The 24,898-nt window shown below is 32.7% G+C and overlaps 2 protein-coding genes across 2 annotated transcripts in view; one reads left to right on the top strand and one right to left on the bottom strand.

Annotated features, from left to right (window-relative positions):
• The window catches only part of LOC139518116 (solute carrier family 23 member 1-like), a 28,659-nt gene extending 24,932 nt beyond the window's left edge, over positions 1-3,727 (top strand). Inside the window, exons 11-14 of the mRNA XM_071309784.1 lie at positions 1,157-1,286; positions 2,033-2,176; positions 2,398-2,493; positions 3,082-3,727. Of these exons, the coding sequence (XP_071165885.1) occupies positions 1,157-1,286; positions 2,033-2,176; positions 2,398-2,493; positions 3,082-3,371 (660 nt within the window). The 3' untranslated portion in view covers positions 3,372-3,727. The remainder of the gene's footprint in view (positions 1-1,156; positions 1,287-2,032; positions 2,177-2,397; positions 2,494-3,081) is intronic.
• Positions 3,728-5,909: 2,182 nt separating this feature from the next.
• Positions 5,910-24,898, bottom strand: part of LOC139518115 (receptor for retinol uptake stra6-like) — a 31,710-nt gene continuing 12,721 nt past the window's right edge. The window contains exons 10-18 of the mRNA XM_071309783.1: positions 22,233-22,308; positions 18,587-18,665; positions 18,309-18,357; positions 15,723-15,837; positions 14,918-15,019; positions 11,981-12,144; positions 11,050-11,172; positions 10,370-10,572; positions 5,910-6,185 (exon numbers count right to left, since the gene is read on the bottom strand). Coding sequence (XP_071165884.1) covers positions 6,147-6,185; positions 10,370-10,572; positions 11,050-11,172; positions 11,981-12,144; positions 14,918-15,019; positions 15,723-15,837; positions 18,309-18,357; positions 18,587-18,665; positions 22,233-22,308 — 950 coding nt within the window. The 3' untranslated portion in view covers positions 5,910-6,146. The remainder of the gene's footprint in view (positions 6,186-10,369; positions 10,573-11,049; positions 11,173-11,980; positions 12,145-14,917; positions 15,020-15,722; positions 15,838-18,308; positions 18,358-18,586; positions 18,666-22,232; positions 22,309-24,898) is intronic.

Genomic DNA, 24,898 nt, shown 5'->3' with positions numbered 1-24,898 from the left:
TATCAAAAGCTCAAACACATCCAACAAATGGATAACAACTGTCATATTCCTGACAGCTACAGGCATTTTCTTATGTAGAAAACGGTGGATTAAACCTATTTTTATAGCTAGCTAAAACTCTCACTTTTATGGCTGTTACATCAAATTCCATTATATTGACAACGATGTGTGAACAAAACAAACAGACATTATAGGTAAAAATGTAAAGTATAGGGGTACAGCAGTCAACATTGTGTTATAATCTTAATCACTATAGAAATAGACAATTGCATTCCTTTTAGCAATAAGTGAAATTCGACATTAAACGAACGCTATAGTTAAAAGGGCTAGAAAAGAAAAGGTTTTAATCTTAGAGTCGGTATTCTTAGACGAAGAATTCTAAATATTGATATTGTTGTCTTGCTCCAAGATTTATTAAATAATAATTGCATCTAAACACATACTAGTATATGATGAGAAAAAAAAAACAGCGAGAGAAACAATAAAAAAAATCCCACCCCTCAACACGGCCAACAAAAAAACCTGATAACAATTAAAAGTCTTAAAAATATAGAGAAACTTAAGAATAAGCAACATCCACCCTATCAAAAACAGTGGTCTAGTGTAGTACATCAAATGGCACGAGTTGTGGTATGAAGTGGTAAATATACGGGAAAGAAGGACTTTATTATTCTATAAATATCATCATATTATTTCGGTTTTACAAGTAAACTATTTATTGGAGTGTTTTGTACTCGTACTGTCGATGAAATGATATAGAATATGTAATGACAGTTTAATTACTATATGTACAGTTTGGCAGCAGACGTGTTGTACTTGTAACGGGTATACTGATGATAATAGTTGGTTGTTTTAACAAGTTTAGTTCTTACCTATATGTACATGTTGGCAGCAGACGTGTTGTATTTGTAGCGGGTATACTGATGATAATATTTGGTTATTTTAACAAGTTTAGTTCTTACCTATATGTACAGGATGACAGCAGACGTCTTGTACTTGTACTGGGTATACTGATGATAGTATTTGGTTGTTTTAACAAGTTTAGTTCTTACCTTTATGTACAGGTTAGCAGCAGACGTGTGATACTTGTAGCGGGTATACTGATGATAGTATTTGGTTGTTTTAACAAGTTTAATGTCTTAACCTTCATGTACAGGTTGGCAGCAGACGTGTTGTACTTGTAGCGGGTATACTGATGATAATATTTGGTTGTTTTAACAAGTTTAGTGCGTTTGTTGTTACGGTTCCTGATCCAATCATCGGTGCTTCATTCATTGTACTCTTTGGTGAGTTCTCAGTTTAATGGAAGCAGATTAAAAATGTGTTAAAGTCCAAAAAAAGAAGATTGCTATAGAGTTCGCGCATAAATATATTGAAAGCATATATAATGCCAAACACGAAAAACGTAACATTTTTAATTCGTAGTAATTTCTGTTGATTATAATGCATATAAATTATTTAACACATCTTATATTATATTGAGCTTTAATATTGTTCATGATCAAGGAATTTCAACAGCCTAACAAGAGTTAGATAGGACTTTACTTTTGACCCTATACATGTAATTTCTGTTTTATGTACTACTATTTGAACCATGCATTAAAAGTTTGTATTTCATTCCACCGCTTATTCAAATCGTACGTCATCTATGTTTATATAATCTAACTTTGCAAAAAAATATACAGTGTCTTTAAAGAACATTTGAGTAAAGATAATTATTCCATTGTTCTTTTTGTTTCACCTTTCGTTTAATCATTTGAAATTCAATTTAAATATTTTCATCATTGTTGAAGACGAAAATAATACTAATAACTATAGAGGGTCATTGAAAGCAAAACTTATGTTCATTGTTGAAGTTGAACATAACGCTCATTGTTGAATGCGAAAAGTATTCTCATTTCTGTAGGCAGTACACTGTAAAGTTGTTAAAATCATCAAACTTGTATGTCTTTGGTGAAAGTTGTCTCAAAAGCAACCATACCTCTTGTATTTTTCTATTCTATAACCATTTAATTTCGTGTATACAAATCAGGAGTGTTAGCAGCTGTAGGGGCATCAAATCTTCAGTATGTAGACCTGAATTCACCAAGAAACATGATAGTGTTCGGCCTGTCGTTGTTCATGGGATTGACATTGCCTCCATGGACCCAACAGAATGAACAAATCTTTGCAGAAGGTAAGTTATAAACATCATTTTGTCCAGGTTATGACATATCATACATAACAGAAGAAATATTCAGAATATTGTAAGTTTATACACATTCGCTATGGCTATTTTGGCTCTATTATTGTTGACTGGTTTGATTAGCTATAGTTACCACAACTTTTGTATGATAGCATTGTTCAAAATTGCTATCTATAAATTGTACTTTGATATTGAGGTTTGATCTATTTTAGGCAACGAAAATGCGATGCAGGTATTGTTAGCTCTTCTAGGAAACAATATGTTTATGGCTTGTTTCACAGCATTAATATTGGACAATGTTATGCCAGGTATGTAACTTTTTATTTCTCATCGAACAAGCTGTTAATCAATCTTAAGAGGAAAACAAATGTTTTAGATATACTAAAAATTAATATGAAACAATGCAAAGAACAAGTTTTACTTACGAAAAAATACATGAACGGGAGCTTACATTTATTGTCACAAATGCAAAATTAACTTCTTGGATCGACGAAGACATGACTGCAAACAAACAAAACATCTGAACAACATTGCACTTCAACGTAGCTTTATAAAAGAAAAGAAAAAAAAACAACCCAAAAAACAACTAAAGATTTTGATATACACTGGAACACAAGGCACATGAAAATTAAGTTTGCATACAATACACATATAGGGGTCTCCTGATAAACGGAATAAATCAATTAAATCAGACAAAAATATTTCAGCTTCATCTTAATAAATAAGCAATAACCACAAAATAAAGATAAACATTATTTAGTTCAAGCTTGTATTTTCATTCTTGTTTTCTGGTGGAGAAAAGTGCAAATTTCATAGTCTCTTTTGATTTAAAGTGAAATACTCCTGACGGACTAAACTTTAAAGACATTTTTATTTTTATTTATCTAAAAAACTAGGTACTGATGAAGAACGTGGAATAGTGTTATGGCGGGAATTAACATCCGAACATCTAGAGGACAAGGGCAGCTACTCATTAAGAACGTACGATCTTCCGTTTGGTATGTCAAAAATAAGGTCATGGCGATGGACCCAATATATTCCGTTCTCTCCAACATTTGTTAACGATCCTCTTTTCTGCTTTTCATCTCCTTCGCGTGACCAAGAAAACCGACCAGAACGTGATCACGAAGACGTAACTATACAGAATGATCTCAATAGACCCGATGATGGCTGCACAAAACTATAGAACAATGGTTACATACAACAAAATCAACTAACTTATTATTGTAAGATTGTATACGTATCGTATTCAGTGTCAGATAGAAGTATCCAAGGCATGAATGATGCCATTTGGCATAAATTTCCTCCAAAGAAAAAACATTATAGCAGTAAGATAATACACAAGGAGAAATTGTTTTTGGTAAAACTCATATGTAATTCTGTAAATTGATTGGTTGTCATTTCTTTATTTAACGAATCAGTGCGTTTGCATTTGTTGCTACCGCTGTAAAGAAGAGCAAACTGTTTTGCTTGTTTTTGAAATAAAAAACCTAAATATATATGCATAGAATAAACAAAAGTATTAAATAAAGGTAGCATTAGTATACCGCTGTTAAATCATAAGTTAAGAGAAAACAAATGCAGGTTACAAACTAAAACCGACGGAAACGCATCAATTTTAAGAGGAAAACAACGATACAGCAGAAACGCGGAAGTGCAACAAAAAAGCAAACGACAATGCAACACACACAGAACCTAACTATGAGATAGCAACTGCCACTTTTCTTGACTTGATACAGGATATTTTTAGACAAAAAAAGTAGGTTGAACCTGTTTTTGGTCTAGCCAAACCTCACACATTTATGGCAATGTCAAAATATGCCACTAAAATGACAACATTACATGATAGAAATACAGTACAAATAAATCCACGAACATTCCGGACAGACAAATACACGAATAAATACTACAATATTACATTTCGACATGCTAACCAGGCAGTAATCTGTGTTCATGCATCGTATGGCATTTATAAAATTTCAATTTATGCTCGTTTATATTTATACTTTACGGACTTTATCAGGGAAAGTTGTTATACTCCTTATACAAAAACTCACTTGAAGTATAGATTATAGGTACTGATGTTGTTTATCATCTTAATAAAGCCGACAGTGGTATACTGTTGTTCAAAAGTCATATATCGATTGAGGGAAAACAGATCGGGGTGACAAACTAAAACCGAGGGAAACACATCAACTATAAGAGGAAAACAACGTAAAGTAAAATTATTCTTTTATTCGTCTCTATAACCATAACTTTACTCTTTAATCTTTTTTTGGTATATCCATTTGATGTGACTCATTGACTCATTATCTTTCGTTTTTGCTACTGTGTTTTGTCTCTATGCCATTTTCTGTTTCTTTCTATACATATGTGTTTGTTTTTTTATATTGAATTAGATTATGAACAATGTTTACCACTGTACCACTATTTTTGCATTGTTATCTATTGTTTCTCAATGTTTTGATCAAACATCGTGGTCAATACAATGGAATGTTAAGCGACTGTCATTTATGTGAGAGGTTCAGCTAACTATAAAATCAGGTTTTATCCACCATTATCTACATAAAAAATGTCTATACCAAGTCAAGATTATGACAATTGCTGTCCATTCGTTTGATGTGTTTGAGTTTTTGATTTTGCAATTTGATTAGGGTCTTTCCGTTTAAAATTTTCATTGGCGTTGGGAGAGTACTCGCAGTGAATGAAAGCTAGTTAAAGTTCAATTACAACTAATAAATACATAAAGTTTTCCTAGACTGCTTTCATAACAATTAACTGACAACTAAAACAAAACGTTTACAAGTAAAAAACAAAATCAATAACAATCTAAACACAATTTCATAAACACTACATATTCAAAATAATGGTACATGTTATTGAATACCAATTTATTATCAGATTTTGGTATTAACGTTCGTGGATACTTAAAACTGCATAAGTTTTTAAACTATTAAATCATACTAAATAAAAGGTAGACTAATTTAAAATTGAATATCATTTTTGTGAAAGGGCTAATAGAATAAAACAGGCGTATTTGTGTGTGTCTGCCAAATAAGGTAAATAAGGTAAAATACCATTTATCTTAATTAAAAGTGAGTTTCTATGTGTTCATGATTTCTATTGACGAATACATGGAATATACCCTAGGTTTTGTATCTTTATATACAGATAGCGAATAACATATAATTATTTGAACTGACATGCAGTTAAATAGAAGTAAGACAAGAAACGGTGATTGTGTCAAACAACCAAAAACTCGACCAAAAACCAGAATTCAGCCAAAGTAAGAATATCAGGTAGGAGATTGCCATTCCTCTAACAAAATGAATAAACACGTTATGAAATCGTTGGTCTTTTCTGGAATAACCTTTATCAGGCAAAGCAAAATATTTAAAATCCAAGTTTGTGTAATGACCGAAGACGTCGAAGAGTTATAAACAAAATAATACCCCAAAATAACTAAATCTATCTTAGTCAAACTTTGCCCCAATGAGCTGAAACCTTAGTTTCTATGTAATTTGAAAATTTATAAACGGGCAAATTTAGATAGTTATTAATCATGTCAGTGCCGAAGTAATGACTCCTGAGCTAATGATACTCTCAGGGACAATCACATTACAAATTAAGATAAAACTTACGATTATTTTTTTAAATGACAATGATTGAATAAACAAATATATACTTTAACAAAATGTTTTTTTTTGGGTAGACAAAACAATAATTTATCAGATCTTACATACGTAGATACACGGTTTTATTGTCAAACATTAACAGAAAATCATTCAATCTTATACTATGAATCAAACACGCTTCCATTGTCAAAATTAACATTTCAACACGTATAACATAAACGATAAAATATCCTAATATATCAAATATAATAAATACTAATATAGATGTTGAAACGCTTATCCAATCAGTATATTCCTTTTACAAATAACAACACACTCTTATTAAATTACACTTTCGGTGATGATTTCTTGAGATCTTCAATTCCCTGTAAAGAGAAAATAAATATAAACAGAGAAAGGTCTTAGGGTCGAAACTGTATTGTATTTTTGCAAAACCAGCAGGTTAATTTTGCCAGGAACCGCGTAATGTCATACTTTTCGTACACAGATGATACTCAGGTTTATCAAATCAGAAGACCACAAGGAGACTGGTCCGATCGACGATCCAATCTGTAAAAAAGTCTAGAAAAATGTTAGTCTGATATTTGGGATTCTAAGAGTGCCAGTATGTTGAAACTTAATGAAGACAAACATAAGTATTTATCTTTGCAACCCAACATATAATATAAACAAATAAAATGTAGTATGATTGCCAATGAGACAACACTCCACAAGAGACCAAATGACACAGATATTAACAACTGTAGGTCACCGTACGGCCGTCAACAATGAGCAAATCCAATACCACATAATCAGCTACAAAAGGCCGTGAAATTAACAATGTAAAATAATTCAAACGAGAAAACTAACGGACTAATATATGTACAAAAAATGAACGAAAACAATTATGTTACGTATAAACAAACGCCAAACACTGAATAACAGGCTCCTGACTAGGGACAGGCACATACATACAGAATATGGCGGGGTTAAAGCATATTATGCGGGGGTGAGTATATTTCCGATTTCCGTTTGACATTTGATGGAACTGTGTTAAGCGACGTTATTTGTGTGAAAAACCTTCAGGAACTTATTACGCCATACAAACTAACCAGATCTATTAGGTCGAAAATGGTATGCTTTTAAATTCTCCAAAATTACATCAGAACGAGACGCTACGTCAAAAGACGTTTTGACGAGGCCGTGCTTACACTCTGTAACAGTCAACAATCGTTCCTGAAAAATCTAAATATAACTAAAAGGCAAACACCTGTCTATAAAACAGCAATCTAAATATAACTAAAAGGAAAACACCTGTCTATAAAACAGCAATCTTAATATAACTAAAAGGCAAACACCTGTCTATAAAACAGCAATCTAAATATAACTAAAAGGCAAACACCTGTCTATAAAACAGCAATCTAAATATAACTAAAAGGCAAACACCTGTCTATAAAACAGCAATCTAAATATAACTAAAAGGAAAACACCTGTCTATAAAACAGCAATCTAAATATAACTAAAAGGCAAACACCTGTCTATAAAACAGCAATCTTAATATAACTAAAAGGCAAACACCTGTCTATAAAACAGCAATCTAAATATAACTAAAAGGCAAACACCTGTCTATAAAACAGCAATCTAAATATAACTAAAAGGCAAACACCTGTCTATAAAACAGCAATCTTAATATAACTAAAAGGCAAACACCTGTCTATAAAACAGCAATCTAAATATAACTAAAAGGCAAACACCTGTCTATAAAACAGCAATCTTAATATAACTAAAAGGCAAACACCTGTCTATAAAACAGCAATCTAACTTAACTAAAAGGCAACACCTGTCTATAAAACAGCAATCTAAATATAACTAAAAGGCAAACACCTGTCTATAAAACAGCAATCTAAATATAACTAAAAGGAAAACACCTGTCTATAAAACAGTAATCTTAATATAACTAAAAGGCAAACAGCTGTCTATAAAACAGCAATCTAAATATAACTAAAAGGCAAACACCTGTCTATAAAACAGCAATCTAAATATAACTAAAAGGCAAACACCTGTCTATAAAACAGCAATCTTAATATAACTAAAAGGCAAACACCTGTCTATAAAACAGCAATCTAAATATAACTAAAAGGCAAACACCTGTCTATAAAACAGCAATCTAAATATAACTAAAAGGAAAACACCTGTCTATAAAACAGCAATCTAAATATAACTAAAAGGCAAACACCTGTCTATAAAACAGCAATCTAAATATAACTAAAAGGCAAACACCTGTCTATAAAACAGCAATCTAAATATAACTAAAAGGAAAACACCTGTCTATAAAACAGTAATCTTAATATAACTAAAAGGCAAACACCTGTCTATAAAACAGCAATCTAAATATAACTAAAAGGCAAACACCTGTCTATAAAACAGCAATCTAAATATAACTAAAAGGCAAACACCTGTCTATAAAACAGCAATCTAAATATAACTAAAAGGCAAACACCTGTCTATAAAACAGCAATCTTAATATAACTAAAAGGCAAACACCTGTCTATAAAACAGCAATCTAAATATAACTAAAAGGCAAACACCTGTCTATAAAACAGCATTCTAAATATAACTAAAAGGCAAACACCTGTCTATAAAACAGCAATCTTAATATAACTAAAAGGCAAACACCTGTCTATAAAACAGCAATCTAACTTAACTAAAAGGCAACACCTGTCTATAAAACAGCAAACTAAATATAACTAAAAGGCAAACACCTGTCTATAAAACAGCAATCTAAATATAACTAAAAGGCAAACACCTGTCTATAAAACAGCAATCTAAATATAACTAAAAGGCAAACACCTGTCTATAAAACAGCAATCTTAATATAACTAAAAGGCAAACACCTGTCTATAAAACAGCAATCTAAATATAACTAAAAGGCAAACACCTGTCTATAAAACAGCAATCTAAATATAACTAAAAGGCAAACACCTGTCTATAAAACAGCAATCTAAATATAACTAAAAGGCAAACACCTGTCTATAAAACAGCAATCTAAATATAACTAAAAGGCAAACACCTGTCTATAAAACAGCAATCTAAATATAACTAAAAGGAAAACACCTGTCTATAAAACAGTAATCTTAATATAACTAAAAGGCAAACACCTGTCTATAAAACAGCAAACCAAGGAATAATTAACACAAAATCCACCAATAACAAGCGGATATCTCAGTGCACTGGAAGGTTATGCTCAAAATATGACAACTGTTGTTTTACTCCTATTTAATACACTGGTAATTGTTTCAAATGATTAGGCATCAATCAATAGTGTGTTGATGTAAAAAGAAAGCTCTAAACACTTATTTTGGTTTGTATTGGAATTTTGGGTCCTCACTCCGTTTTAACTTCGTACTTTATAACGCCCTTTTAACTTTTGTTCTAGATAGTCACTGATGAGTCTTTTGTAGTCTTAACATGCGTCATTCGTTATACTAGTATCTATGATGAGTTCATTAAAGTGCAACTTGTGCATTTCTAGACTTCAAGATTTATTTTTACCAGGACAACATAGCTCTTAAAGCTTGTAAAGTTAATCATAGACAAATAATTGATATCTATTAAAACTATGTATGTCTTAAACAAGCATAACCATCCAATTAACAAATTGGCTGAAAGACTTGGATAATAATGAGTCGTTAAAAAGTAACAAACAGTAGCTGTAGATTGCACGAACTGAAGAAGATTTGTTATTAGCCACTGATTGCACGAACTGAAGAAGATTTGTTATTAGCCACTGATTACACGAACTGAAGAAGATTTGTTATTAGCCACTGATTGCACGAACTGAAGAAGATTTGTTATTAGCCACTGATTGCACGAACTGAAGAAGATTTGTTATTAGCCACTGATTGCACGAACTGAAGAAGATTTGTTATTAGCCACTGATTGCACGAACTGAAGAAGATTTGTTATTAGCCACTGATTGCACGAACTGAAGAAGATTTGTTATTAGCCACTGATTACACGAACTGAAGAAGATTTGTTATTAGCCACTGATTGCACGAACTGAAGAAGATTTGTTATTAGCCACTGATTGCACGAACTGAAGAAGATTTGTTATTAGCCACTGATTGCACGAACTGAAGAAGATTTGTTATTAGCCACTGATTGCACGAACTGAAGAAGATTTGTTATTAGCCACTGATTCCACGAACTGAAGAAGATTTGTTATTAGCCACTGATTGCACGAACTGAAGAAGATTTGTTATTAGCCACTGATTGCACGAACTGAAGAAGATTTGTTATTAGCCACTGATTCCACGAACTGAAGAAGATTTGTTATTAGCCACTGATTGCACGAACTGAAGAAGATTTGTTATTAGCCACTGATTGCACGAACTGAAGAAGATTTGTTATTAGCCACTGATTGCACGAACTGAATGTTAAAGTTTAAACAATGATTCTTGAAGATGAAACCTTTGGTGACAGTTGCAGACAGAAACCTATTTGTTAGTTCTTTCATTGATATTCTGCGTTTATGAAAATTTATCAGTTATATATAAAAAAAAAAATATACCACAGATATTTCAGGCTCGTCGTAGATCTTGATAGCATCCTTCGATTTAACAGTTATCTCTCTCTTAGCTCGAAGTGTTTCCAGATAATCCTTCCTTAATACTCGGAGGTGTGGGTTATAGTGGAGTAAGCATGCTAAGTACCAATTAATCGAAGCAACCCTGTGACGTCTTGATCTCTGCTGTTCTTTCACATGTTTTAGTTCTGTACGTTTGTTAATAAAGAAAATTGATATCTGCTATGATAAGCATAGTGAGTATATGCAGATGCAAATAATTGCACAACGAATAACAAACCATGCTATAAAAACATGATGAAAGCGCGTCAAAAAAAGAAGAAAATAAATGTAATCCCCGTTTTTTGTTAATGTACCTGTGTAAGTCAAGTTATTGTACATAAAATCTAGTGTTTCTGTTTGTTTTATTATGCAGATTTTTAAGTAATTTTGTTGTTGTATTTACAAATTTCTTAGATTCGGACACTGTAGAGATAATTGGCGTTTAATGAAGACAAAGTTCAAATATATTGCTCAGTTATTTCAAAACAAACCTTAAAGAAAAAAAAAAAAAAAAAAAAAAACACAGAAAGGCGAATCATAAGCATACTCACATTTGTAAAAGTATACATAATGTTTTAAAATACTATTTCGTAAAAGAAATAAGATCATATGACGACAAATACCTCTCTCTTCGTCGTTGTCTTTGTCTGTCTCCAGATTAACTTGTATGAGAGACAGGAATGTGAGAATGACTGGGTTGTAATGTGCATTTTCAATATGCATAAATCCAACATAAGCATTAAACCCTAATAAAAATATATTAACGTTTAGTCAGTGTTAATCTGATAGGAATACAGTCGATTTCTTTGGTTTCTTTTGCGTTTATAAATTCAAATTAATCGGATCTTGTAACAGATATTGTATGTATAAATTCCAACTGATCTGAATTTGTTACAGATATTGTATTTGCTAATGCTGAAGCTCAAGCAGTCATTTACCAATAGTTTTATACACATTTAACAATGAATAACAGATGGTATTTCCTAAATTTTTTAATCTTTCAGAATTTGGGGTCTTCAATGTCTTCAACTTCGTACTTAATTTGGCTTTTTAGTTTCAACTCTTTTAATTCTAGCGTCACTGATGAGTCTTTTGTATAAGAATCGCACGTCTGGTGAACACAATTTTAATTCTAGCGTCACTGATGAGTCTTTTGTATAAGAATCGCACGTCTGGTGTACACAATTTTAATTCTAGCGTCACTGATGAGTCTTTGTATAAGAATCGCACGTCTGGTATACACAATTTATCCTGTTATCTCTGTTGAGTTTATTTGCGGAATTTCCCCTTACTATTATCATCACGATGCCGTTCATATATTTTGCAGGAAATCTAAGGCATGAAAATATTTGGGGACGTAACATTATTGGTATATAAATTTGACGTAGTTTACGGTTTTTGTATATAAGTTAGAACATAACAAAATAATTTTACACAAGGGTCCACATTATATTTTAAATCTATGATTTCTTAAACAGGTATAATCAATTTAAACATTATTATTCTTGAACTTCTATAGACAGATCACATGACAATTTCTTTAACTAAACAAACCTGGATCAAACAGTTGAAATCTTCTTGGAAGAGTACTGTGGTCTAATCGTCCAAGAAATAATATTCCAATGACTGTAGCTTTTATAATTCGCAGCAGACACGATACTAAACCCAAAAATGTGTTGTAGAAAAAGACAAAATAAACGGCCAGAAAGAATCCTCGTCTGTAAAACATTTTAAGTCAATTAGTTTGCAATTAGAATAACAAAGAGTAATATTTATTTCACAAATATACATTTGTATCCTTATTTTCTTATATTAGAAGAAAATGGTATTTTTCACATTTCCTGAGTTGTAATAAAAACTTTTTTTTTGTTTTAATGTTAACCGATATTGTTGGAATAATTGTCCAAGAGGATAGCAGGATTTGCTAACTTTTCGGAGGACACGAGATATCCCCAGATTTTTGTTTGGGTTCAGGCTGCTCAGTCTTTAGTTTTCCTTCTTGTGTGTTGTATACTGTTGTTTATCTTTTGTTTTTTTTGGTTAAAAATATGAAAATAGCACAAATACCGAACGCTAAGGAAAATTAAAGTTCTATATCAAATGACAAAATAAGAACCTCAAACACTTCAAACGAATGGAATACAATTGTCATATTCCTGACTTGGTACAGGCATTTTTCATGTAGAAGATGTTGGATTAAACAAGATTAACATTGTCAGTCCGTTTTCTACGTACACGGGTAAGTTTTATTATCCCTTTTGTTTCTTTCGCCTATCTTCTAGTATTCATCTTATATCGCCTATGCTTGAAAGAGGGACAAAAGATACCAGAGGAACAGTCAATCTCATTAATCGAATATAAACTGACAACGCCATGGCTAAAAATGAAAAAGACAATAAGACAAATAATAGTACACAAGAAACAACATAGAAAACTAAAGACTGAGCAACACGAACCACACCAAAAATAAAGGGTGAACTTAGGTGCTTCGGAAGGGTAAGCAGATCCTGATAACAAACCCTGTAAATAGTCTTATTCGATAGGTCATATTCATGAAAAGGGAAGGGGATTCTAGATAAGATTTAAAAACATATCCTATATCATCTGTGAAACGGTTATTCCATAACGGTCAACCAACTCGTGATAGCGTCCGTAAAATTTATAGAGATGATTTCAACTTCACTATTTGGAACCCCTGGTTTAATAGCTTCCTTGTGAGCAGCAACCCTTTATCAAGGAAATCATGATAGGAAATAAAAGCGCGGGAATATCGTATCAATTGTGAGATACATTCTCCGTATACAGGCGCTGCTGGAATGTTGCTACATAGAAACGGAAAGTTCACAAATTAGTAAGAATTGATTTAAATAGTTCATATTGTAATGATGCTTTTGAAGATAAAGCAGAGACACCTGTTGTGAACATTCCTGGTGAAAGATATAGCAGAAACAGCTGTTGTGGTCGTTCCTTGTCAAGGTTATAGTAGAGACATATCTTGTGATTGTTCCTGATGAAGCTATAGTAGCAACACATGGATGGACACAGAAATAATCTCATTTGTAACTAATACAAATATAACTAAAAGATCAAAGGAGCCTGTGTCGCTCACATGATATCTTTATTCGAAATTGATGCATGAAATAATGCAATCGTTAACTTTTGCTCTAGTTTCAGAGATACAAGTCAAAACTGCATTTTTACCTATGTTCTATTTTTAGCCATGTCTGCCATGTTGGTTGGCAGGCAGGGTCATGGGACACATTTTCAAAAACTAAATACCCTACTGCATATTTGTGGTCAAGTGTGGTTGAATTTGTCTCATTTGTTTCAGGAGAAGACTTTTGTTAAAGATTAGAAAAATTGTTAAATTTGACTTTAAAGGGCAATAACTCCTTATGGAAATAATTGACCATTTTGGTCATGCTGACATATTTGTCTATCTTACTTGCTGACCATTATTGCTGTTTACAAATTATTATATCTATAATAATATTTAAAATAATAACCAAAAACAACAAAATTCCCTTAAAATTACTAATTCATGGACAGCAACCTAACTACAGTTTGTCTGATGCGTCTGAAAATTTCAGGACAAATATATCTTAACCTGATGAACATTTTTATATTCGTCAAATTTGCTCTAAATGTGTTCGTTTCAGAGATGTAAGCCAAACAGGGCAATTTACCCCTATGCTCTAGTTATAGCTATGTCGGCCATGTTGATTGAAGAAGGGTTCATCAGACACATTGGTTAAACTAGATACCCTAACAATGATTGTGATCAAGTTTGGTTAAATGTGTCTCAGTAGGTGAAGATTTTTGTAAGATGACAAAAATTGTTAAAAAAATGTAAAAATATTACTATAAAGGACCTTAACTCCTTAAGGGATCAATTGACAGTTTTGGTCATGCTGAATTAATCGTAGGTCTTACTTTGTTGAAAATTATTGGTGGTTACATTTTATCTCTATCTATAATAATATTCAAGAAAATAACCAAAACTGCAAAATGTCCTTAAAATTATTAATTCAGGGACAGTCACTCAACAACGGGATGTCTGATCGTCTGAAAATTAAAGGAAACATAGATCTTGTCCTGATATACAATTCTATACCTGTCAGATTTTCTCTAAATGCTTTGGTTTCAGAGATATAAGCCAACATTTACATTTTACCCCTATGTTCTATCTTTAGCCATGGCGGCCTCCTTATTTGGTTGGCCGAGTCAATTGACCCAACTAGATACCACCATGATGATTGTGGCCAAGATTGGTTAAATTTGGCCCGATAGTTTTTAGTCTTAGGTGAAGATTTTCGTAAAAGTTAACGACGAAGACGGAAGACGGACGCCAAGTGATGAGAAAAGCGCACTTGACCCATACAAGTTTGTTCACAATGACCGTAAAGATATTATGACACAATGCTTTGAATGGTTATTCAAAGTAAAAGTAAAGTAGTATTATGTTAGAACTGCGATAATATAATATAAAACCTGTTTTCAATTGCCAAAACGTTTCCACTTTCTTGTAAGAATAAGAACTTGGCCATTACAAGTTGCAATACACTTAACAGTATCGCAGTTACTGGAATTGACCTGCAATAGAAGTTGTAATACACTTAACAGTATCGCAGTCATTGGAATTGACCTGCAATAGAAGTTGCAATACACTTAACAGAATCGCAGTTATTGAAATTGACCTGCAATAGAAGTTGCAATACACTTAATAGTATCACGATTTGAAAGAATTAATCGATATTGAGCGGTGTAATTACAAGTACCTCAGTGGTGAGGCTCATCTTTTGCCAGTCTCCACAGAAATATTGGGCAAACATTCATTATTATATAATTACTTTTGATATTTTGTTATTCACAATTATTCTTAAGGGGCCAATGTTTTATTTGTTATATCAAAGTTCGTTTCTGAGTGTGTTACATTTTAATATTGCGTTTCTGTTGTGTCGTAGTTCTCGTATATTTGATGCGTTTCCCTCAGTTTTAATTTGTAGCCCGGATTTGTTTTTTCTCTATCGATTTATGAATTTCGAACAGCGGTATACTACTGTTGCCTTTATTTATCATTACAACTATAGTTAATCCTGATTCCAACCAGCTTATTAGTCAATCCGATTAGAATGGTTACTTTTACACTTCTATAAATTGATATGTTGTTTAAATATTATAATTGTCTGTATTTGGATCACGCCTCTATTGTGCTCTTTCCATAAAATATTAAATTGAATTGAATTGAATAAATTATGTTTTAGGACTTAAAACACCAATTAGAGTATTATTTTACCAAAATTCGCTAATAAGGTCTGTCATTGTGCCACCTAAACCGGCTCTGTATAAGGAAACTACGATATCTATCACAAAAAACGTCCAGAAAAACAAAGCAGCTTGTACGATGTACGCTGAAAGTAAACAATTATATATATTCTACATTTACAGAGAAAAACATTTATACAACCCATCGGCCTGTTAATTGATATCATGTGTCGTGTATTGTATTTGTGCGGATTATTTTTACTATTTATTCTGTATCTATCGCTTACTGTATTCCTTTCTTTTTTACTAAGAACAGTTAGAGAATGCATAGCTTATATGTGATGATGTTGTGTTTCGTTTTCTTTACTCTACAGTTTTCATTTAGTACTATTATGTTCCTTGTGGTTGTATGACTTTGGATGTGGCTCGGTATTTGTGCATCCAGATAACGGATTTTTGTTTTGGCGTTCTGTTATGTGGTTTCGACCATAGGTTTGATTTAGATGTTTTTATAATGCTGTTTTCATTTCGTATACCCTTAAAAACTTGAAATCATGTTTGACTGCTTTTGCACTTTATCAGGAAGGAATATGTCATGATGTTTACTGTGTGACCTTATTTTGTATTGTTGGCGTCTTTGTCGGATGTTTGAGTACGTCGTTTGTCAGAGGTTCATGATAAATCGGGAATCAAACAAAATGATAAAGGAAGGATGTGCAACATGATCACTTAGTGACTATGGAACAAGATAACAATTATAATAAGCATGCGACAATTGTACATTAATGGGATACATGGTGCTGTTAGGCCTGCTTAATTTGTGTGTTTTGTTTATCGTTTTAGACAAGAATGTAATACGTGTGCATAGACGCTCCGTCATATTTTACCCTAAAATATAGGAATGTCATGTGTATAATTCTATGAAAATCAGCGATAATAGTTATCAAAGGTACCAGGATTATAATTTAATATGCCGCGTTTCATCTACATAAGACTGATCAGTGATGCTCATATCGAAATATATATAAAGCCAAACAAGTTCAAAGTTGAAGAGCATTGAGGATTCAAATTCAAAAAGTTGTGCCAAATACGGCTGAAGTAAATAAAGGCAACAGTAGTATACCGCTGTTCAAAACTCATAAATCCATGGACAAAAAACAAAATCGGGATAACAAACTAAAACCGAGGGAAACGCATTAAATATAAGAGGAGAACAACGACATAACACTAAAATGTAACACATATAGACAAAATCTATGCCTGGAATAAGAAAATCCTTAGTTTTTCGAAAATTCAAAGTTTTGTAAAAAGGAAATTTATAAAAAATGACCACATCATTAATATTCATGATAACACCGGAATGTTGCCTACTGGGCTGGTGATACCCTCGGAGACGAAACGTCCACCAGCAGTGGCATCAACCCAGTGGTTTATATAGTTATCAAAGGTACCAGGATTATAATTAAGTACGCCAGACGCGCGTTTCGTCTACATAAGACTCATCAGTGACGCTCATATCGAAATATATATAAAGCCAAACAAGTACAAAGTTGATGAGCATTGAGGATCCAAATTCCAAAAAGTTTATCCAAATACGGCTTAGGTAATCTATGTCTGGAATAAGAAAATCCTTAGTTTTTCGAAAAATTCAAAGTTTTGTAAAAAGGAAATTAATAAAAAAATGACCACATTATTGATATCATGTCAACACCGGAATGTTGACTACTGGGCTGGTGATACCCTCCGGGACGAAACGTCCACCAGCAGTGGCATCGACCCAGTGGTTTAAATAGTTATCAAAGGTACCAGTATTATAATTTAGTACGCCAGACGCGGGTTTCGTCTACATAAGACTTATCAGTGGCGCTCATTTCGAAATATATATAAAGCCAAACAAGTACAAAGTTGAAGAGCATTGAGTATACAAATTCCAAAAAGTTGTGCCAAATACGGCTAAGGTTTTGTTCTTGAAAACCTTAGATAAACAATAAAAAAACACCCTTCCATTCACAATAACATGTGGACGTCTGATATTTCTAATAATAACGTTAAAGCTTCTACAAACCTGATTTTTTATTTGATTTTCATTGTTTATCATTATATACAAAAAATCTCATGAAATATACGACATACCCCATGTACGACATACCCAATATAATATACGACATACCACATTAAATATACGACATATACCACAAAATATACGACATACCCAATAATAGTTATCAAAGGTACGAGGATTATAATTTAGTACGCCAGACGCGCGTTTCGTCTACATAAGACTCATCAGTGACGCTCATATCAAAATATTTATAAAGCCAAAGAATAACAAAGTTGAAGAGCATTGAGGATCCAAAATTCCAAAATCCTGAGTTTTTCGAAAAATTTAACTTTTTTTAACAGGAAGTTTATAAAAAATAATGACCACATTATTGATATTCATGTCAACACCAATAAAATATACGACAAACCTCAAAAAGTATACGACGTACCCATAAAATATACGACATACCCCATAAAATATACGACATACCCCAGAAAATATACGACATATCCCAGAAAATATACGGCATATCCCATAAAATAGATGACATACCCCAGAAAATATACAACATACCCCATAAAATATAACCTATTTGGTATCCAGTATATCGCATAGTACCAACCTAAATTAAAAAAAGGAATAGGATGTAGATTGTATATAATGAATTTCTAAGAATAAAAATATTTTAAGAAATCTGAAAATTTGTTTTCCAAATCCGCTTACATACTTTGATTTTCTAATATGTTTTTAAAATGCTTTTGCAGATGATTTTTGTCAGGAAAATAGAGAAACTATTTCAAATTGCATAACAAAATAATGTATCTAATAGTTGTGTACATTGCATTGATTACCATAAGACTGGCGTTACTCATCGATGATCTTGGAGGAATATGATGTGTAGAACCTTTAAACAGGGAAAGCAGATTTTTCCTGGAAATATAAATAAAATGTGTATGAAATCATTTATTTGGCATGCTTGGCTCAAGCCAAAATATACTCTTTCTCGATTATGCTATTAATAAATGTTTCTTCATACTTCAACAAATTACAACAAGGAAAAAGGGTAAAGACATACACAAGAATAATCAAACTAAAATGTCTCAACTGTTTTAATGAATAATATTGGCTGAATGTCTATGTAATCGATTTTCCATATAAGGTATAAATGTGGATCATTGATCCACGGAACTTTTAATCAAATAAAGTAGAAATTATACTTTAAGTATACCAAAATCTGACGTACTGAGATTTTATTGTGTGTGCAGGTCATGCACCATGAAAATGAGATCACAGTAAAGCCAACCCTATCAGACATACGTATCGTTAGTATGATGATACATAATGACTGGTGGATAATGATATAACCCACGGAATATACCTAGGAACACCCTCACTCATCAATTAATTGAGACGTATTTGGCACAACTATTCGGAATTTACTGTTTACTGTTTTAATGCACTTCAACATTGTATTTGATAAAGCTATTGTTTTGATTCGATTGCCATTTATGAGGTGTAGCTGGAAAACACCTCTGGCGTATCCAAGTTTTGACTTGCTTCTTGCGCGACACAGATAAGCATTGGTGACTGTATCATGAGAAACACATGGTGTGCATATAATAATAAGGTTTCACCTACACCTAGCTATAACTACGCGGGACGAAAAAGTAATAAGATTTCACCTACAACTAGCTATAACTACGCGGGACGAAAAAGTAATAAGGTTTCACCTACAACTAGCTATAACTACGCGGGACGAAAAAGTAAACAAACTATGAAGTATGATGTTAAACAGGTCGAGAACTCTACATTTTCTGACGTCAGAATAAATTTGCATAGTAATTTTCAAAACAAAAGGCCAAAATGGCCTTGAAAAATGACCAATCGACTAAATGAACTGCAATGCATTGTGGGCTACTACGAGTTTACAACAACTCAAAAACACGTGAAATTAGTGGAAAAACTGTCAACTAATATAGTGTCTGGGACTCTCAAAATAAATGTTTTTGTTCTGCGAACATGTTCATTGTAATATATAAAACATAATCTTCAATTTGCAAGCTCAGATTGAAAAAGTATTGCTTACGAGCTTCACTGTTCGAATTTCTTTCTCGCCATGTAAAAGTAGTTAAAACAGGTTTTTTTCCATTGTTATGCATTGTACCTGTGCAATAATTTCACGCCGTAAAACCGTAAAATTTCGGATTAAGTTATCTCTGTCAAGTATGAAAATTTTGTAATCTCTTTTAAACATATATAATGTCATTCCAAAAACATGTCTGCCTCGAAAAACACGAAAACTGGCACAGAAACACTTCTATATGTACTGGATGTGTAAACTTTTCAGGATCTGAACATCATAATATTCAGTATGCTAAAAATAAGTGTTATAAAAGCTCGGACTGCAAATAGCTTAACATATTTTGTATAGTTTCATCACTCGATAAATAAAATTGAGAATGAAAATGGGGAATATGTCAAAGAGACAACAACCTGACCATAGATCAGACAACATCAGAGTCCGTCAGAGGTTTTTTATCGTTCGGCTGCTGTCCTGTTGACGCATATGCAATATCTCCGATTATATAAATCCTCTGGATCATAGTGGGTGCAATATTATCTATTAAGTTAGAAATACGACGATGAGGTATGAGTGCCAATTGAGACATCTTTACATTCAAGACACAATCTAGTAAAGTAAGCAATCATATTAGGTTCGTTGCTGAAAAGTAAGCTATAAAGGGACGAAACATTATTTGTGTAAAACAACATTAAAAAAAAACATTATAAAAACCCGGCCTTATTTTATATACAACAAGAATGTGTCCACAGTACACGATTGCCCCACTCGCACTATCATTTTCTATGTTTAGTGGACCGTGAAATTGAAATAAATTCTCTAATTTGGCATTAAAATTAGAATGATGTTATCAAAAGGAACATGTACACTAAGTTTCAAGTTGATTGGACTTCTACTTTATCAAAAACTACCTTGACCAAAAACTTTAACCTGAAATTTGCACTATCATTTTCTATGTTCAGTGAACCATAAAATTGGGGTCAAAACTCTAATTTGGCATTAAAATTAGAATGATGTTATCAAAAGGAACACGTACACTAAGTTTCAAGTTGATTGGACTTCTACTTTATCAAAAACTACCTTGACCAAAAACTTTAACCTGAAATTTGCACTATCATTTTCTATGTTCAATGAACCGTAAAATTGGGGTCAAAACTCTAATTTGGCATTTAAATTAGAAAGATCATATCATAGGGCATATGTATACTAAGTTTCAAGTTGATTGGACTTCAACTTCATCAAAAACTACCTTGACCAAAAACTTTAACCTGAAGCGGGACAGACGGACGGACGCACAGACGGACGGACAAACGGAGGCACAGACCAGAAAACATAATGCCCTTCTACTATCGTAGGTGGGGCATAAAAATAGAAATTTGTATATCCAATGAATAAAAGAAATATAGTAGGTTTAGTAACGCTGCAATTTTCACAAAACATATCAAAGTTCCCACGTTGTCGAACATATTCGCGGATAACATCATTTATGATTTTATTAAGATTGACAAATGTTCGAGTCCGAGTCCGTTAAAAATTTAAAAAAAATCTAATATCTACATTTGAAAAAAAGTCTTAGCAAAGACAAAAACAATATGAAAATATAGTTGTTTGCCACTACCGTCAGAGTTAAGGAAACAGTTTGAAAGTCCCAAATGCTGAAATATGTCAAAAACCAATACTTATAGATTGTGTAAACACTGTCATGTATGTTTCATAAACCCGAACTTCTCAGGGATGTTTATATACATAAATAAGGAGATGGGGTATGATTTCCAAATGGCACAACTATCCACGTAAGCAAAAATGAAGTGGATGTAAGTAATGATAGGCAACTGTAAAGCCTTCAACAATGAGAAAAACTGATACCGTATAGTCGGCTATTAATGGCCCCGATTGATAATTATACGTTGTTGTTTCTTAAAGACAAATATATAAACACATTTTTTTCCTCGATTTAAATTACTTTTTAAATATAAAAGTAGGTATAATATGAAAAAAATGACCCCATCAGATACTTGATTAACTCTAAGTCTTCGTTTTTTGAATGAACACAAAATTCATGGATCACACATTTCTCTTTAACTATCTATACGAAAGTTGCTGCAATCATGCATATTAGCATCGGCTGTTATCGACGGCTAACTTAACACTTGTATGTTTGTCTTAATGGGTAATTGTGTTTTTCACTGTTGTTTCGTTGCTGTCTGGTGAACGAATACATAAAATCGGCATGTCATCATCAAACATGTAAATAGCTATATTTATATAATTAAAACGAGGGAGATGATACAAAGTGCGGCATTTAAAAAGCACTAATTAGAAATACAGATAACATTGATAATTGTAAGAAAGACTTACAACTTTCTCCAAGGTATAATACCACATAGAAAACTTATACCACTACTACTTTAAATTACCTGTATGAAGAAATCATGTGGAATATGATTAAAGCTGACAACATCACTTCGGCAGTTATAGCAAATATGAAACATACTGAAACAAACTATTTGCATTTAATTAAGCATTAATCATGTTAATGACGTTATTTACGACAGCTTAAAACTAAAAATAACGAACACAGATATATATATAATCACGGCGAATGTTGGGTGATGAATCCAATAATCACGGCGAATGTCGGGTGATGCATCCAAAGCATGAGACGCTTATGTATGTATATATAATAACGGCGAATGTCGGGTGATGAATCCAAAGCATGAGACGCTTATGTGTGTATATATAATTACGGCGAATGTCGGGTGGTGAATCCAAAGCATGAGACGCTTATGTGTGTATATATAATCACGGCGAATGTCGGGTGATGAATCCAAAGCATGAGACGCTTATGTGTGTATATATAATCACGGCGAATGTCGGGTGATGAATCCAAAGCACGAGACGCTTATGTGTGTATATATAATTACGGCGAATGTCGGGTGATGAATCCAAAGCATGAGACGCTTATGTGTGTATATATAATCACGGCGAATGTCGGGTGATGATCCAAGCATGAGACGCTTATGTGTGTATATATAATCACGGCGAATGTCGGATGATGAATCCAAAGCATGAGACGCTTATGTGTGTATATATAATCACGGCAAATGTCGGGTGATGAATCCAAAGCATGAGACGCTTATGTGTTTGTTTTATGTTTGTTAGATTATAACAAAATGGTGAGTGCTGTACCCTAATGTTTGACATTTTTACCTACATGTATTATATCCGTTTATTTTTCTCACACATTGTTGTCAACATAAAATAAATTATGGTATCATACAAGTACCTTTACTGGATATCTTTCTTCAAAGTTAGACGTGCATATTTTGAGTGCAGTTTATATAATTGGTACAAAAAAAAGGGAGACGAAAGATACCAGAGGGACAGTCGAGTTCATAAATCTAAAACAAACTGACAACGCCATGGCTAAAAATGAAAAAGACAAACAAACAACAGCACACATGACACAACATAGAAAACTAAAGAATAAACTACACGAACCCAACCAAAAAACTAGGGGTGAACTCGGGTGCTCCGGAAGGGTAAGCAGATCCTGCTTCACATACACCCGTCGTGTTGCTTATGTGATAACAAATCCGGTAAATAGTCTAATTCGGTAGGTCACATTCATGAAAGGGAAGGGGGTTGTAGTTACGACGTAAGGAACATATCCGATATCATTTGTGAAACGGTTATTCCATAACGGTCAACCAACTCGTGATGGCGTCCGTAAAATTTACGAAGGGATGATTTCAACTTCACCATTTGGAACTCTTGGTTTAATAGCTTCCTTGTGAGCAGCAACCCTCTATCAAGAAAATCATGATAGGAAATGCAAGCACGGGAATATCGTATCAATTGGGAGATATATTTCCCGTATGCAGGTGCTACTAAGAAATGGAAAGTTCACAATTGGAAAGCTGAAATCATCTCTTTTGTCGTAAAGATTTGTTTTCAACCGACCCTCATTGTCAATTTCTAGATGTAAGTCAAGATATGAGGCCGACTTAACTGTATCGGTATTATCCTTTATCTCTATATCGATGGGATAGATGCGTTCCACATAGTCCCCAACTTTTGAATTATTTAGTGAAAGAACTTCATCTATATAGCGGAAAGTAGAGTTAAAGGATATTGCTAACTTCTTCTTATCTTTCTTCCTAAGAAGTTCCTGCATGAAGTCAGCCACATAATAATAAAGAAACAAGTCGGCAAGTAGAGGGGCACAGTTTGTTCCCTTTGGAACGCCGACAGTCTGTCGAAAAACACGTCCTTCGAACGTAACAAATATGTTGTCAATCAAGAAATCAAGTATCTTGATAATATCAGTTTCAGAGAATTTTTTGTTTGAATCAGAGTGATCCTTTACAAAGTAAGACAAGATACTTGTATCTACGTTGGCCATTCTTTTTTATGAAGCAAAACAATTCAATTTGTCTTTTACAACATATCATATTGATATATGAAGGGTAAGCAGATCAGGCGGTTCAAATTAATTTAATATAAAAGAATAAAATTAAATGAATGTAGGAAAAAAAGTCACGGAAAAGAAGTCACAGAAAAAAAGTCACAGGAAAAAAGGTCACAGGAAAAAAAGTCACTGGAAAAAAAGTCACAATATATATTTTGTATGAAATAGTCATTATGGTTGCACATATAAGAGAATAACTCACAAAATATATTTTTTATGAAAATGGTCATATTTGTCACAAATATATATTATCATGTATATATAAAAAAAGTCATGTTGGTGTACTCCTGATATACGTTTTGTTGTAACTATTTTAGTTTTATATCTAAGACTCTTATGAAGGAGATGCGAGTTAAACAGCAACAATTTCCTTTAATTGGAGTTAATTAGAAAAAAAGTATGTTATTTTGATTTTGGAAGATAAGATTCTTCAATTTAGTGTTAAACAAGCATTTTATCATGTTTATTGTCACTAATAATAGTTAGTATTTATAACAATTATTGACAGGAACTGTTGATATTGATTAGTGGCTTCTTGTGGCAGATTTCTCTTTTTGTAGACCTGTCACTTCCTGTATTGGTATAAAGCCATACAAATGAATTACAACTTGG

The sequence above is a fragment of the Mytilus edulis genome, chromosome 3, assembly GCF_963676685.1.
Source record: "Mytilus edulis chromosome 3, xbMytEdul2.2, whole genome shotgun sequence".
Classification (NCBI taxonomy): Eukaryota; Metazoa; Mollusca; class Bivalvia; order Mytilida; family Mytilidae; genus Mytilus; species Mytilus edulis.
Note: the sequence above shows the minus strand (reverse complement) of the source record. Positions and strands in the feature narration are given on the sequence as shown.